The sequence below is a fragment of the Macadamia integrifolia genome, chromosome 5 (genome assembly GCF_013358625.1).
Source record: "Macadamia integrifolia cultivar HAES 741 chromosome 5, SCU_Mint_v3, whole genome shotgun sequence".
Lineage (NCBI taxonomy): Eukaryota > Viridiplantae > Streptophyta > Magnoliopsida > Proteales > Proteaceae > Macadamia > Macadamia integrifolia.
The window spans coordinates 18,253,293-18,268,858 of record NC_056561.1 but is presented as its reverse complement, the minus strand read 5'-3'; the positions used below and the strand labels follow the sequence as shown (position 1 = coordinate 18,268,858).

General features: G+C 38.0%; 1 protein-coding gene across 1 annotated transcript in view; it reads left to right on the top strand.

Annotated features, from left to right (window-relative positions):
- The first annotated feature begins 3,684 nt into the window (after positions 1–3,684).
- LOC122078633 overlaps positions 3,685–15,566 on the top strand; it is a 23,343-nt gene continuing 11,461 nt past the window's right edge. Inside the window, exons 1-4 of the mRNA XM_042644707.1 lie at positions 3,685–3,976; positions 4,797–5,208; positions 5,403–5,484; positions 5,635–5,710. Coding sequence (XP_042500641.1) covers positions 4,857–5,208; positions 5,403–5,484; positions 5,635–5,710 — 510 coding nt within the window. The 5' untranslated portion in view covers positions 3,685–3,976; positions 4,797–4,856. The remainder of the gene's footprint in view (positions 3,977–4,796; positions 5,209–5,402; positions 5,485–5,634; positions 5,711–15,566) is intronic.

Below are 15,566 nucleotides of genomic sequence, written 5' to 3'. Positions count from 1 at the left end.
AATAGCAATAAAATTTCAATTCCCATAATTTTTGTTAATCTTTCTTGGTCTTATTCTATTGTAGGGATATTTCTTTCAAGTTTGACTCTTTTTTTTTTTGCTGTTATTTTATTTATGGGATTTGAGGTTGGTTGGTGATGTATTATACCAATCCAGAGACACCTGATTATTGCTCATCAGATTCAGTTGAACTGAAACATGACTCCATTCAAAACACTTTAATTTATCAAAATATAAGTGATATGTTAGATGGATTAAGGACATTAAGGGACATGCATGACTCCATGCAGAGTATAAAATTGTAGAACATCATAAATGGATGCTTGCACTTTGATTTATCAAGATTTAAGGCAATTGCAAACAAATTTTGAGGCCTACATTGTGCAAATCTAAACGATTTTGTTAAGTGCAAACCATACATGTTTCTATTTCTTCCAAGTTATAAAGCTTTTTTTGTTTCAGCATAACCATACATCATTTAAGACACAAATCACTCAAAATCACAAGAATACAAAAAAATGTGCCAAACTCAAAATCGAGTTTTTAAAATAGAAACTTTACAGTACAGAGCCTTAATGTACCCAACTTATAGACTTCTCCTATTTGGTAGAAAGGCAAAAAGTAACTATATAAGTTGTATTGATGATAATCTTGACTTCCTTCTATAAAATTAAAACTTTCTTAAAAAAAAAAAAAAGAAGTATAAAGGGGGAGGTTGCTGCATAGAGGTGCACGTATGGGGCATGTAGGAAGCATATAGTGCCCTTATTTTATTTGATTGCACTGTCATTGATTTGAATTGACTGACTCATGAACTTTCCCTTAGGGTGCATTCCTAGTGAGTAAGCCAATTTCTTCCCATGATAGAAGTACTCGGTGAACATCCTTCCTTTGATAGAAGTACTTAGTGAATCTCTTCCAATGCTTTATTTCTTAGCTTAGTTCTCACTGCTTTATTAGTTCCTTTAAGCTTAAGTTTATCTGCTTTGAAAAAGCAACATTGTTTAAGCGCATGGTTTGCTAGTAGTGAAGAATCCCTCCTTAATTGCTTAGAGCTCATTTGGTAATGATTCTATTATGAGAATGTTGTTCTTTGGCAAAATCATCTATTTGTGTTACCTCATTAAAAGATGATTTTTTTGCCTCTGTGTGGGCATTTGGTAAACTTGTTCCGAAACTATTATGGGGATTGTTCCTGGAGGGAAATGGCGTTTGGTAAGAAAAATCTTGACCCCACATGCTCATATGCCATAGTTACGATAAGGAGTACGAACTATTATTTGGGCATCTGTTTATGTGGCTAATTGACATATCATTTGTGCTCATTTGCATTATGGATTTTTAGGAACAACACAAGAGCATAAGCTCATACAATCCGATAGGGACACTGTGGATTAGTGCACATGGGAGAAAGGCGTATAGAAGTGTGATGCTGAATTGATGATCAAAGCTCATTACATATATCAAATCTAATGGAAAAGATAAATGCATCAACATTTGCCACCGCAATGAGTGTTTATCCATAAATGTTCACTACATTGTCCAGGTCTTCTCTTTCATCACCCCATCCTCTGCAACCTGTTTGCTGCCCCATCATGAAAATTAAAAGGTTTATGATATCACAAAATCACACATAACATATTATGATATTATAGATTATGCTTCAAGAATCTATGAGAGAAACTAAAATTTCCCAACAATAAGTCCTAAAAAATCATCAACCCCCAGAATATCATCTAATCCTATTTCCTTCTCAACCCACAGGTAGCTTCCTGGTGAGATGTACTTCAAAGGAAGGATTATCAGAGAGAGAGAGAGCAGAGGACGATCTCAAAGAAAGAAAGGAGCAGAGATTGATTCAATAAAAGGTCTCAGAGGAGTAGAGGACGATCTCAGAGCAACGATTCAACAGAGGATGATCCCAGAAGACGATGCAGAGGAGCAACGATCAAATAGATGAGAAGGGTAAGTGCAACGGCGACTTCGAGCTCGTTGTCCTGTAGCTCCCTCTCTCTGTCATGAACAACAACGGTCACAACCAGCGGCCCCCTCCTTTGTCGTGTGATGTAGGGTTTTTGGAGGATTCTATCGGGTTTTTTTAGGAACACTATTTCATTTTATTTCCCTAAAGACCATCTTAGAACTAAAGGAAACTTGATTTCCACTCTTGATGATATTTTGAACCGGTTCATTTATTGGGCACAGAAATGAGAGAATAATTACCAAAAGCTTTTTTTTTTTTTTTTTTTTTTCCATTTATGTTCTAATATGGAATCTAGAACAGAAAAGATCATCTCGGGAGAGTTACCAAACGGGCTCTTATTTGAGCTGATTAACATTAGTAGCTCACTTTAGGCTAGGTTCCTAATTCCTTAATCAATTGCTTAGCTGTATGTGCTGTAAAATTAATCAATTAGCTCAATTCGACTTTTTTTATACTAATAGGCAATGCTTGTTAGCGAGGAGGTTGAACTCTCAAAAGGCAAGAGGCTGAATAAAATACACTTACAGAACTACGTTCCTTAGTTGAACTACCAAAATATTCTTTCCTTGTATGATTGCTAAAAACTGCTACAACCTGTATTCATACTCAAAAGGTGTCATGAGAATAGTTATGATCGAACGAGTGCCCTTACTACTAAAGCCTCACTGGAACGAAAAGAGGAAGGCTAGGAAGTGCTATTCGAAATCTTTCTTCGGGTAAACAAAACTTCCTCTTCCCTCATACTTGGGAAACAAGTGGGAAAAAATGAAGAACTAAGGGCCCGTTTGATAACGTTTCAAGAAACGCGTTTCTGCCATTTTTGTTTTCAGAAACAGCAGAAACAGAGCAAAAAACGTTTGATAAAACTGTTTCGTTTAACTTATTTTCAGAAATAGAAATAGAAATTTATACTTATTTATGGTTCAAGAAACGACCCAGGAACTTGTTTCGCCGTTTCTAGAAACGACTTGTGACAATTTTTTCACTAGTTATTATTGACTTCTAAAAACATGATTTATCAAATACCTTCAATTCCGTTTCTGTTTCTAGAAACGGAAATTTATGTTTCTGCTGTTTCTTGAAATAGAAACGGAAGAAACGTTATTAAACAGGCCCTAAGAATAAGAGGAGAAAAGAGGGATAATTATGGAAAATAAAAACTAGGCTATGTTTGGAAGTCAACTAAAGAATAGAAAGAAAAAAAATTGAGTTTAAAGAGAGATAGACATATAAAGAAATCATTGGATAATCATGACTTTTGTACTATTTTATCTTATTTTCTTGGATACCAAACATAGCCTTAAGATTTTAAGTCGGTTTAAAAAAAAAAAAAAATCCATAGAAACCGAGCCACTCCCCTAAACCCTCTTCTGTCTTCTAGCAACCCAACCCCTCCTTTACTCAAACCCTCCTTCTCCCCTATTGATCCCATTCCGCCCCTGTGACATCAGTTTTAATACAAACACCCCCCACTCGTGCTAGGTTTCGACAGCAGCAAAAAAAAACCACTCCTCTTTCGATTCTTGTAGACCATAGCCCCACCACCCTTAATATCCTTGTTTTCCTTCGATCGAATCCCATTTCTAGGGCTCCACCAGAGAAAAAAAAAAAAAAAAAAGAAATGAGAAGGAGACGAGAAAAGAAAAGAAATTGAGTTTAAAGAGAAATAGACATATAAAGAAATCATAGTATAATCATAACTTTTATGTTATTTTATCTTATTTTATTGAGTACCAAACATAGCTTTAAGATTTTTAGTCGGTTTAAAAAAAAAAAAAAAAAAAAATTAAGTGTGACTGAGGATAATACTGGAAACTCAAGAGTCGATTGTCTTTCGGCAAAAGAGGAGTTCGACCGGAAAGGAAGATCTTCTTCCTCTGGGCGAAGAGAGCAGCGGCGGAAATCCAAAAGACCAGCGGGGAACCAGGGATTGAGTTCGACTTCGAAGGATGCGATGCTAGTAGTCGACTCGCTGTGAGAATCTCGAACCAGGTATGAATGTCTTTCTGTTGTTTTTTTTGGTTCGTTGCTTCTCTCTCTTCTTTCTCTTCTCGTCTTCTTTCCATCTCTATTTTTTTTGCTGGTGGAGCCCTAGAAATGGGATTCGATCGAAGGAAAGCGGGATAGTAAGGGCGGTGGGGCTTTGGTCTGCGGGAATCGAAAAAGGAGTGGTTTTTTTTGGCTGCTATCGAAACCTAGCACGAGTGTGGGGTGTTTCTATTAGAACCGATGTCACCGGGGTGGAATGGGATCAGTAGGGGAGAAGGAGGGTTTGAGTAAAGGAGGGGTTGGGTTGCTGGAAGACAGAAGAGGGTTTAGGGGAGTGGCTCGGTTTCTATGTTTTGAACAGAGATATTTTTTTTTTGGAACTCTCGGCAGAAGCAAGAAAATAGTGGGAAGGAAGAAAGAGATGGACGGGTGAAGGAATGAGGATTCTTCGGCTCTGATATCAATTGATGGAGGCCGGTAATGGAAGGGAAGAATCCCTCAGTGGGTCTCAGAGTTGCAGGGGAGGGAGAGGAATCGCACAAGAGAAGGGGGGAAAGACAATTACCCCTTGGTATGGGAAAAATCAATTCATGAATCACTAGTTGGTGTCTGTATCTCCAAAATTCGGGATATTTTTTGGTGTTACTGTTTTCATTAGTTTTTGTTGAGTATTAGTGTAAGTACCTGTGAATGCCTTGAATTTTAGTAACTCTGCTTGATATTTCTAAGCATTGGTAAATCCCATATTTTTGTCTACAGTAAACTGTCAATAATGGTTCTATAACTTTGATTTGTGTATACTAACAAGGGTTATGTAATGCAGTGTACTTGGTCATCTGGTGGCTGGGCTTTCTACAAAAAGAAATTTATTCTCATTTAAAAAATGGGTGCGGAGGATTTTCTTGCCCTCAGCACAGGAAATGGTTCTAGCAGTGGCAGTGAGAAAAATCAATTGCATGATTCCAACAGTCAGCCAAGTGAAGCTGATTTTCTTGTTAAAGAGGACATTGTCAATGGGGAGACGTCAGAACAAGTTGAGGCTGATGGTGACAATGAATATTGGCAACCTGAAGAAGATATGGACTTAGGATCTCCTGATTTGCAAGAGAAAGGAGGGGAGTTGACTGAAACTGTTGCTGTAGCTGTAGCTGAGACATCTAAAGTCGAAGTATATTATGAAAATGGTTTTTCCGAAAATGTGAATGCCATTGGCAGCCATAGGATAGATGATAGCTGTATCCTTTTGCAACCTGTGACTTTCCCTGAACTTTTCTTATATGAGTTTTCAGGGTCTTCAGGGACTAAGCAATATGAGTTACAGTTTTAGCTATATATCAACCTAAAATCAGATGGTAGTGGTATTCTGTGCTTGTCCAGCATTTATCATATGCCATATCATCTCTTGTTTCCCATAATTGCTGTCTGCCAGCTATATCAGGTGTTAAGAGAGCACGATTGACATGTGACGACCAGCAGCCATCGGTGCATGTCATATATAAATCTTTAGCAAGGTCAGGATATGAGTAATATTTCTTTGTCAACAAAAGTTGTATTTTGTTTACATTGAAAGACATGATGCTATCAAAGAATATTATTTTTGATTCACTTTTATTGATTTATTAATAAAATAACCTATTTTTGCGTATGATGTTTCTTTCCAGAGACAGCAAAAGGAAGCTTGAGGAACTTTTACTGCAGTGGTCAGAGTGGCATGCTCAGCATTACTCTTCCTCCAATGTAAGCTTCATTCATCAGTGCCATTAGACATAATGGATTCCTATATCTTCTTCAGCATCCATCTTCTTTCTAACATCTTTCTAAGCTTTATTTACTTTTGATGGATCTAGATCCATATACACTAGGTATTTGGGATATGACTTTGTTAATTATTCCCATTTTAACTTGATATGCTCTTTACTCTAGGGGCAGAAATTGATCTTTTATTACTTTGAGTTAGTATCTAAAATTTCCCTGTTCTTGAATAGGTCATTTTCATTTATATTTCTCCCCCCTCCACAAAAAAGAAGAAGAAGAAGAAGAAGAAGAAGAAGAAGAAGAAGAAGAAGAAGAAGAAGGAAAAACGAGAAAACTGTGATAATGTTGTTGTGCGGTTCATTTTCATTGAGCCCACTGGCTACACCATGTCCTGAAGTTTTCTGATTGGCTGAACTAAGTTGAGTCTTGGTTCTATGGATACAAAGACAACTCAGCCTTAACCCAACTAAATGGGGTCTGCTAGATGCATCCTTACCCTCCAATCAGCCATATTCAAGGTCATACTTGATACAAGGCCTAAGTTATGCATTTCTTGCCTCACCACTTCTCCTAAAGTCATTTTATGTCTGGCCTTGGTTCCTTTAGGTCCTTCAATCTTAATCAAATCACTCATCTATATTAGTGCATTTAAAATCCTCTGTTAAACATGGCCATGCCACCTCAAACGACTTTCTTATAAATTATCATGTATTGAAGCTACTCCCAAAAACAACAACCATAACCTTATCCCAACTTAATGGGGTCAGTTACATGGACGCAATATGGTCTAAAATAATAGTAGGCATAAGAATAAATAGAAGTACCAAAAAGAAGTAAAAAAAGGTAAAAGAAGTCATAACAGTGGTCAAAGCAGCATCACTGGAAGTCTGGAACATTCCCTACAAGGGTTCATCTGCACAGGTCCTTATCCTCTAGTTATCTTTATCCATGGTCATACTAGAATTGAGCCTACCATTTGTATATCTGTTTTTATCACTTCGCCAGTAGTCATTTTATGCCTGCCTCTCCTTTTGGCTCCTTGTAATTGAAACTGGTTGCTCTTCCTTACTAGGGCATCCATGGATCTCCGTTGAACATGGCCATACCACCTCAACCGGATCTTACGGAACTTGTCCTGGATTGGTGCAACCCCTAACTCGTTTTTAATATAATAATTCTTTACTTTGTCTCTCCTGGTCTTGCCACACATCCCTCTTAACATTCTCATCGCTGCTACATTCAATTTATTTAAATTACTCTTATTGACTACCCAACACTCAGCCCCATATGTTATAGCTGGTCGTATTACTGTTTAGTTGAATTTTCCCTTAAGTTTAACAGGCATGCGTTTGTCACACAATGCTCTTGACGCACTTTTCCACTACATTCATCCTACTTTAATTCTGTGGAAATGTCATCCTCTATGTCACCCTCCTTGTTAATAATTGACCCCAGGTATTTAAAACAATCACTTTGTAGTAGCTCTCGCTCCTCAAGTTTCACCCTTTCATCACTTCTCATAGTTTGACTAAATGGACATATCATATACTCTGTCTTTGTTTTGCTTATCATAAAACCTCTTGATTCTAAGCTTGATCTCCGTAACTTCAGTTTAGTATTAATAGTCTCATCTATCAAAACAATATCATTAGCGAATAACATACACCATGGGAATTTGCTTGGTTAGATCATCCATGATGAGCGCAAACAAATAAGGGCTTAAAGCTGATTCTTAGCGTAACCAATTGTAATTGGGAATTTGCTACTTTGGCCCTCTGTTGTTTTGACACTCGTCACTACCCCCTCATATATGTCATTAATTATATCCACATATTTTAATTAATCCCTTATCTTCCGTAATACATGCCAAATGAGATCTCTAGGTACTATATTATCAGCTTTCTCTAGGTTAATAAAGACCATATGGAAGTCCTTTTTGTGAGCTTTAAATACTTCCATAAATCTCCTTAGAAGGTAAATAGTTTTTTTTGTGGATCTCCCTGGCATAAAACCAAATTGGTTATCCGTTACTTCAGTTTCTTTTCTGAGGTGGGCTTCAATAACCTTTTCCCATAGTTTCATGATGTCACTCATTAGTTTTATGTCTTTATAGTTATTGCAGTTCTAGATATCACCTTTGTTCTAATTTAATCATCCCTTACTTTATCTCTCCTAGTTTTAGCACACATCCATCTAAACATCTATATGATGCTTCTTAACTGGCCAATATTCTACACCGTACATCATAGCCGATCATGTGACTGTCCTATAAAAATTTCCTTTTAGTTTAAAGGAATACGATGATCACGCTACACTTTGGACACACCTTTCCACTTAATCTATACTATTTTAATTATTTATAAAACATCTTTTATATATTTTAATTATTTGTAAAACATCATCTACTATATCACCTTCTTCATTTATGATTGAACCCAAATATCTAAAGTAATGCCTTTGCGGAATCTCCCTCTCATCAATTTTCACCACCTCATTATCCGTCCTAGTGTAACTAAATTTACACATCATATACTCTGTTTTCATTTTACTTATTTAATAACCTTTTGACTCAAAGGTTGATTTCCATAACTCCAACTTGGCATTACTCCTTGTTTTATCAACAAAAAGCACACCCAAAAACCTAATCTAATTGATGCAGCTAGGCATGGGAAATTTTGGAATTAATTAGTAATTTTGTTTCCTTAATTATTAGTGTAGGGTGTGGTCAAGTTTAGTAGGGATATTGCATTTTAGTTGCTATTTAGGGTAGTTTCCAATTTATTTAGCTTTCATTTTTATACTTTGCTTGCCTTTATGTTGATGTAACTTAATGGAGATTTCAGCTTTTGGAGAATTAATACTTGATTGAGATTCTTGGGTGTGAAACCATGGCTGCCGTAGGTGGTTCTCTTCTTTCCCCTTTCTAATAGTCTCTTTCTTTACCTGAATGTACCTTGTTTTGGGCGGTGTCTGCAAGCTAACAGATCTGAACCCAGCTCCTCACATCTTCAACGGTTGCGGCTGAGATTTGGTATGCTTGACTCTTTTGTGAGGGCAACTCAAACTGGAGAGCTTGGCAACCACTACTCAAGTAGGTGGTGAGATTCAAGCTGCTATTGGAACCTGCAACTACTTCAGTGACTCAGATCTGAGTTCTCCACCAGGTTCACGTCGCAGGACTCTCCCCGAGGCTTGTTGCATCTTCTTCTGATCTGAAAGTAGTTGGAAACTAGAGTGTTTTGACTCTCAATCTCTCTTCAAAAGTGTTGGATTGAGTGAAGTTCTGTTGGGGGTGTTCCATCAACTGAAACCATCAAGTTTTTCGCCATGGTGGAGTCGTGAGATTGATGGTAACCAAGTATTTGAACCCCATTTAAGTCCTTGTTTATTTCTTATGTAACCCTAATAATGTAGGACTAGATTTGACGAGTCAAACTAGACCCAAACTGCAGGAAAATTTAAACCAAAGAACAACCAAGCATCTCCCAAATAAATTAACCACAGTATAGTAGGAAAAACTGAGATAACAGAATATGATACTTGCAATCGATTTCAACAACTCAGAAATTCTGTAGCAGAATAACAGCCAAGGGTTTAGGAGCTGAACTCATCAACTACCAAGCATAAACAGTGAAGTATATGATCAGCAACCAGTAACAACACAGTACCGAGAGAATCAGAATTCTGGGTAGGAAATAGAATCGGCCAGAATAGGAGTAATGTCCATAACTACTAATCCACTGGTCTGATGCACCTCAAATCAGGGTCGAACCATCTTCCTACTAGGTAGCACACTCGACCAGAAGATGGGAATCATCAGACGGCTGGATAGTTTGATTAGAGAAGGATTGATTGGGAGAAATCTGGGAATTCCAGAACCAGAAATTAAGAAAGTTCAGATCCGTACCTGGCTGGCTGATTTGTTTGGCAGCAGTAGACTCTTGAAAATAAAGCTTGAAAAGAAAATGAAGAACATTTGAAGAAGAAAACACTTGTAGTAGATCCTCCCAGACTTCCCACCGTAAGGAGTCAAATGGATCTAACACTACTCCCTTCCACTGTGATCAAACACATAGCAATCCCAGCAGAGACATAGCGGCAAACTTCTTTTTTTATTCATAATTCAAATCGTGGGTTACTAATGAGCCTTCTCTTTATTTATAATAGTGATGGGGGTTATATAAAATAGAAACTAACTTTAGTTTCCAAAAACTGAAATAGGAAACTAAAAATTAGAAGCTCATCTAGTTGCTAAAACTGGAAATAGAAACTAGGAATTAAAAGTACTTAAATTGGAAACTAAATAAACTGGATTTAGAAAGTAAATAATAAACTAAGGGCCCGTTTGGTATCGTTCTAAAAAAACGTTTCTGGAGTTTTTTCGTTCTATTGGAACGAAAAAACGGAATCTTCTGTTTGGTGCACTTATGGTCCGTTTCTGTTTTTTTGGAACAAAAAGTGAAAAAAAAACTGAAAAAACGAGATTTGACGGAACTCCAAAATGGAGTTCCGTCTTCCCAGTTTCGTTCCATTTTACAAAAAAAAAAAAAAAATTCCCGATAAAAATCTGAAATTTTAAAACACCATTTTTTCGTTTAAAAACTGCGTTTTGACACAGAAACTGAAATTTTTGTTTTTGAAACGAAACGGCGTTTCTGGAACAGAAACGATACCAAACAGGCCCTAAATAACCCCCATCAATCCCCAACTAAAAAGGAGACTAACTAGTAATCCCGTACTCAATCTTAGAGCCCCCATTTTAGACCCATAAAAGTGGTCTATTACACTCAAAACACATGGGATCAAATGCCCAACATGTATGGAACCCAACCCTAAGCTTATTCCTAATAAAACAAGTCTATTTTGGTGATTAATCTGCATCACCTAAGCCCCTGTCTCTTGTTTTACAGTTGAACCCTTGCATTTAAACTTCATTTCAGTTTAAACCTATCACCATATTATTTCCAGAACTGAAATTTCCTTTGGGACTAATTCAAGATCTATCCCCATTCAACTATTTCACTCTAAAAGGGTTCTAAATTGTATCAGAAATTATGATATTGCTCCCATTACCAGAAAGACTGAAATCAGATCGATTATGGGCCCACAAAAGAACAAATAATTCAACTTAAGCAAACCAGTGGCAATATCGTAATTTCTGGTACAATTAGAACCCTTTTAGAGTGAAATAGCTGAATGGGGACTGATCTTGAATTAGTCTCAAAGGAAAAGTTCAGTTCTAGAAATAATATGGTGATAGGTTTAAACTGAAATGAAGTTTAAATGCAAGGGTTCTACTGTAAAACAAGAGACATGGGCTTAGGGTAAATAAGAATTAAACAAGGACTTAAGTGGGGTTCAAATACTTGGTTACCATCAATCTCACGACTCCACCATGGCGGAAAACTTGTTGGTTTCAGTTGATGGAACACCCCCAACAGAACTTCACATGATCCAACACTTTGGAAGAGAGATTGAGAGTCGAAGCACTCTGGTTTCCAACTAATTTCAGATCAGAAGAATATGCAACAAGCCTCGGGGAGAGTCCCTCGACCTGAACCTGGCGGAGAACTTAGATCTGAGTCTCTGAAGTAGTTGCAGGTTCCAATAGCAGCAGGTTCCAATAGCAGCTTGAATCTCACCACCTGCTTGAGTAGTGGTTGCCAAACTCTCCAGTTTGAGTCACCCTCACTTAAGAGTCAAGCATACCAAATCTCAACTGCAACCGTTGAAGATGTGAGGAGATGGGTTCAAATCTGTTAGCTTGTAGACACTGCCCAAAACATGGTACGTTCAAGTAAAGAAAGAGACAACAAGGGGGAGAAGATAAGAGAGGGAAACAAGAAAGAAGAAGAAAGAAGAAGAAGAAAAAGATCGGGGACAGAGAGAGACTATTAGAAAGGGGAAAGGAGAGAACCACCCACGGTAGCCATGGTTTCACACCCAAAAATCTTAATCAAGTTTTAATTCTCCAAAAGCTGAATCTCCATTGAGTTATCAATATAAAGGCAAGCAAAGTGTAAAGATGGAAGCTGAATAAATTGTAAACTACCCTAAATAACAACTGAAATAAAATTCAATATCCCTACTAAATTTGACCACACCTTACACTAATAATTAAGGAAACAAAATTACTAGTTAATTCCAAAATTTCCTATGCATAACTACATCAACTCTTTCGGTCTTAAAAGAATTCGACTCCGTCGAGTTAGGTCGTGCTCTCAAGATACCCTTGTAAGTCGCTCATCGTTGAGGTGGCACATATCTTGAAGCGGATGATGGGAACATAACTCCATGAGGAGGGAGAGTTGGTTGATGTGCCACTGGAGCAGGAGTCAGTCGACGACGTGGAATGTCTAATAACGAGTGTGGCGTCATTAAATATGTATGGCCTCTTTATTTCACCCTGATGGTGTTCCATGCTCCATCGAGAGAATACCTACATGTCGTTGCCAAGGTCACCTTATAAGAATGTCGCAGTGCGCCAATGGAGTGACCAAGCATGATACATGGTATTGTAATGGCCCAAAATGTAGATGTACTCGAACAATTGCAGTGACCTCTCGAGCTGTGGGTCCAAAACCTTGCACATGAATCTTTTTGAAAACTTGCTTCTGTGGAAGGTTGTGTGCTCGAACAAATTCAACAGAGATAAAATTTTCTTTTACCCTAGTATCAACAACTGTATGAATATCAGTAGGTTTGGAACCGTGTAAGAGAGTACCCTTTTGTCTGAAGAGAGGAGCCTTGTCAACTAGTCTGTTTGAAAAGGATGTAAGACTAGCGGAATGAGCTTCTTCATCGTTAGTATCATCTTCATTGAGGGGATAAGGATATAAAGCAGGCTCAATATTATCACTTTTCTTTATCGATTGCTTCTTAGCTGCATTCATGGAACGAGTCTTATTGAGACACTTGTTGGAGCAGTGGCCCTTCTCGCCACAACTATGGCATTTGATCTTCACCTAATCATTATCATTGTTGAACTCTGACCTTTTTTCTTTAACTTTGCGAGCTTCAGGCTTCTTTAACTCCATACGTGGTGGAGGTCTATAAACTGAAAGAGCCTTGAGCATACTCTTCTAATAAATGGATTTCTCTTCAGCTGTCTTGGCATGAGTTGCTGCCACATCAACGGACCTGAAATCAGTGTTAACCAATTCAAGTTGGATCTCAGTACTTAGCCCACTGATGTAGCGCGTTGCTGGTCTGTTTCCTGAAGTCGACACCTTGAAGATTACGGAATTCGAGGGTGTAGGTATCAACATCTTTGTTGCCTTGTTGAAGATTAAGCAATTTATGAAACATTACCTTCACATAATTAAGAGAAACAAATTTCTCAATCAGGATCTGCTTCATGACCTCGCAGCTGGTAACGGGTCGAAGTCTTCTACCAAACCTTACATGCAGTACATCATCCCACGATGAACATGCATACCCAATAAACTTGGTGAGGATGAGTTCACACTTCTTCTGTTCGGAAGAGATTTATAAGAAAAAATTCTCTCCACTTTGGTGAGCCAGTCAAGGAATTTTTCAGGTTCTTTTTCACTACTGAACTCTGGAGCCTAAACTTTGATGACATAATCCCTGTCAGAAAATTGTCGTGTAACATCCTAGGGGACAATTGGATTAAGTTGCTGCCTATGAGGTATATCTTCGATCCGTAAGGTATTGAACTGAGGAGGTAGTGTAGAGGATCCTTCTTTAGCTCGCTTATCAGATGTCTTCATATAAGTAGTCATCTCTTCCATAAACTTGTCAGACTTGGCTTCAGTCCTCTCAAGCTTAGCATCAATATTCTATTGATTCTCACACAGTACCCGTTGACCCTCAGCTAACTCATGATACAATTTTTGTAGCTCGGCATTGGTGATGTGACCTATCATGATTAGGAGATTGCAGGAAATTTGCTCTACCACTTGGTGCGGATCTGGATTTCAAAGGCTGAAATCAGATCGCTTATGGGCCCACAAGAGAACAAATAATTCAACTTAAGCAAACCAGTGGCAATATCGTAATTTCAGGTATAATTTAGAACCCTTTTAGGGTGAAATAGCTGAAGGGGGTCAGATATGGAATTAGTCTTAAAGGAAAAGTTCAGTTCTGAAAATAATATGGTGATGGTTTAAACTGAAATAAAGTTTAAATGCAAGGGTTCTACTGTAAAACAAGAGACAAGGGCTTTGGGGTAAATAAGAATTAAACAAGGACTTAAGTGGGGTTCAAATACTTGGTTACTATTAATCTCACGACTCCACCATGGTGGAAAACTTGCTGGTTTCAGTTGATGGAACTCCCCCAGTAGAACTTCACTCGATCCAACACTTTGGAATAGAGATTGAGAGTCGAAGCACTCTGGTTTCCAACTACTTCAGATCAGAAGAAGATGCAATATGCCTCGGGGAGAGTCGTGCGACCTGAACTTGGCAGAGAACTCAGATCTGAGTCGCTGAAGTAGTTGCAGGTTCCAATAGCAGCTTGAATCTCACCACCTACTTGAGTAGTGGTTGCCAAACTCTCCAGTTTGAATTGCCCTCACATAAGAGTCAAGCATACCAAATCTCAGCCGCAACCGTTGAAGATGTGAGGAGCTGGGTTCAGATCTGTTAGCTTGCAGACACCGCCCAAAACAAGGTACGTTCAAGTAAAGAAAGAGATAGCATGGGGAAGAAGATAAGAGAGTGAAACAAGAAGGGACATAGAGAGACTTTTAGACCCAAAAATCTCAATTAAGTTTTAATTCTCCAAAATCTGAAATCTCCATTGAGTTATATCAACATAAAGGCAAGCAAAGTGTAAAAATGGAAGCTGAATAAATTGGAAACTACCCTAAATAGCAACTGAAATAAAATTCAATATCCATACGAAGCTTGACCACACCCTACACTAATAATTAAGGAAACAAAATTACTAATTAATTCCAAAATTTCCCACGCCTACCTGCATCAAGAGGATGGAGAGTCTGCAGTAAAAGAAGGAAAGTCTGCAGGGATGATGTACTTTTGCCAATGGAAGTGGTAAGATGATGCACCTGGTCCTTTGCCATTGGCTATGTTACCCCGATCTGCTTGACCACATATGTGGACACACCAACATGGGAAGGAACACTGACCTGTTCTCTCTCCCTTGTAACTTTATACTGATTGGAGATTTAGACAAGTGTCCGCAGCTGAAGCTATGGATCTCTGTTAGAATCCCTTATTTTGGAATCTTCTTTTATAGTACTTAAAAATATATACACTTTGAGCCATATTGTTTTATATTTAGTTTTACTATTTAGTAGCACTTATTAAACTATCTTCATGATATAAATACAGTAAATGACATATGTAAAAATATCGAAAGAAACCATTTATCTCCAAGTCAACCACCAAAATATATTTTTTTTTGGGGGGGGGGGGGGGTGGTGAGGAAGGGGGATCTGTTGAGGCTGACAACTTATGTCTGTTGGATTCCAACACCTACACCTACCTCCATGTGAAATGGGCTATTGTTTGAAGAGAATCTTGAGGTGTGTTAGGTATATTTTCTCAAGAGTGGTCCTAAGGGGGTTTGGGGCTTTGGAGTAATTCTGGTGAAGGTTTTATTTTGCAGACATTTGATTCTTCAGGGAAGGGTGAGCCTGTGGCGCAACGGTCATGTTGCACTATTGCAACATGTTGGTCACATATTCAAAACTTGGAAACAGCCTCTTTTGCGAAGCAGGGGGTAAAGCTGCGTACTTTGCCCCTCTGAGACCCTGCAGTTGTGGGAGCCTAGTGCACTGAGTTGCTCTTTTTTTTTTTTGTTCTTCAGAGATATTCTTTAGTTTTAGCTCTTTTTTTTTTTTTTTTTT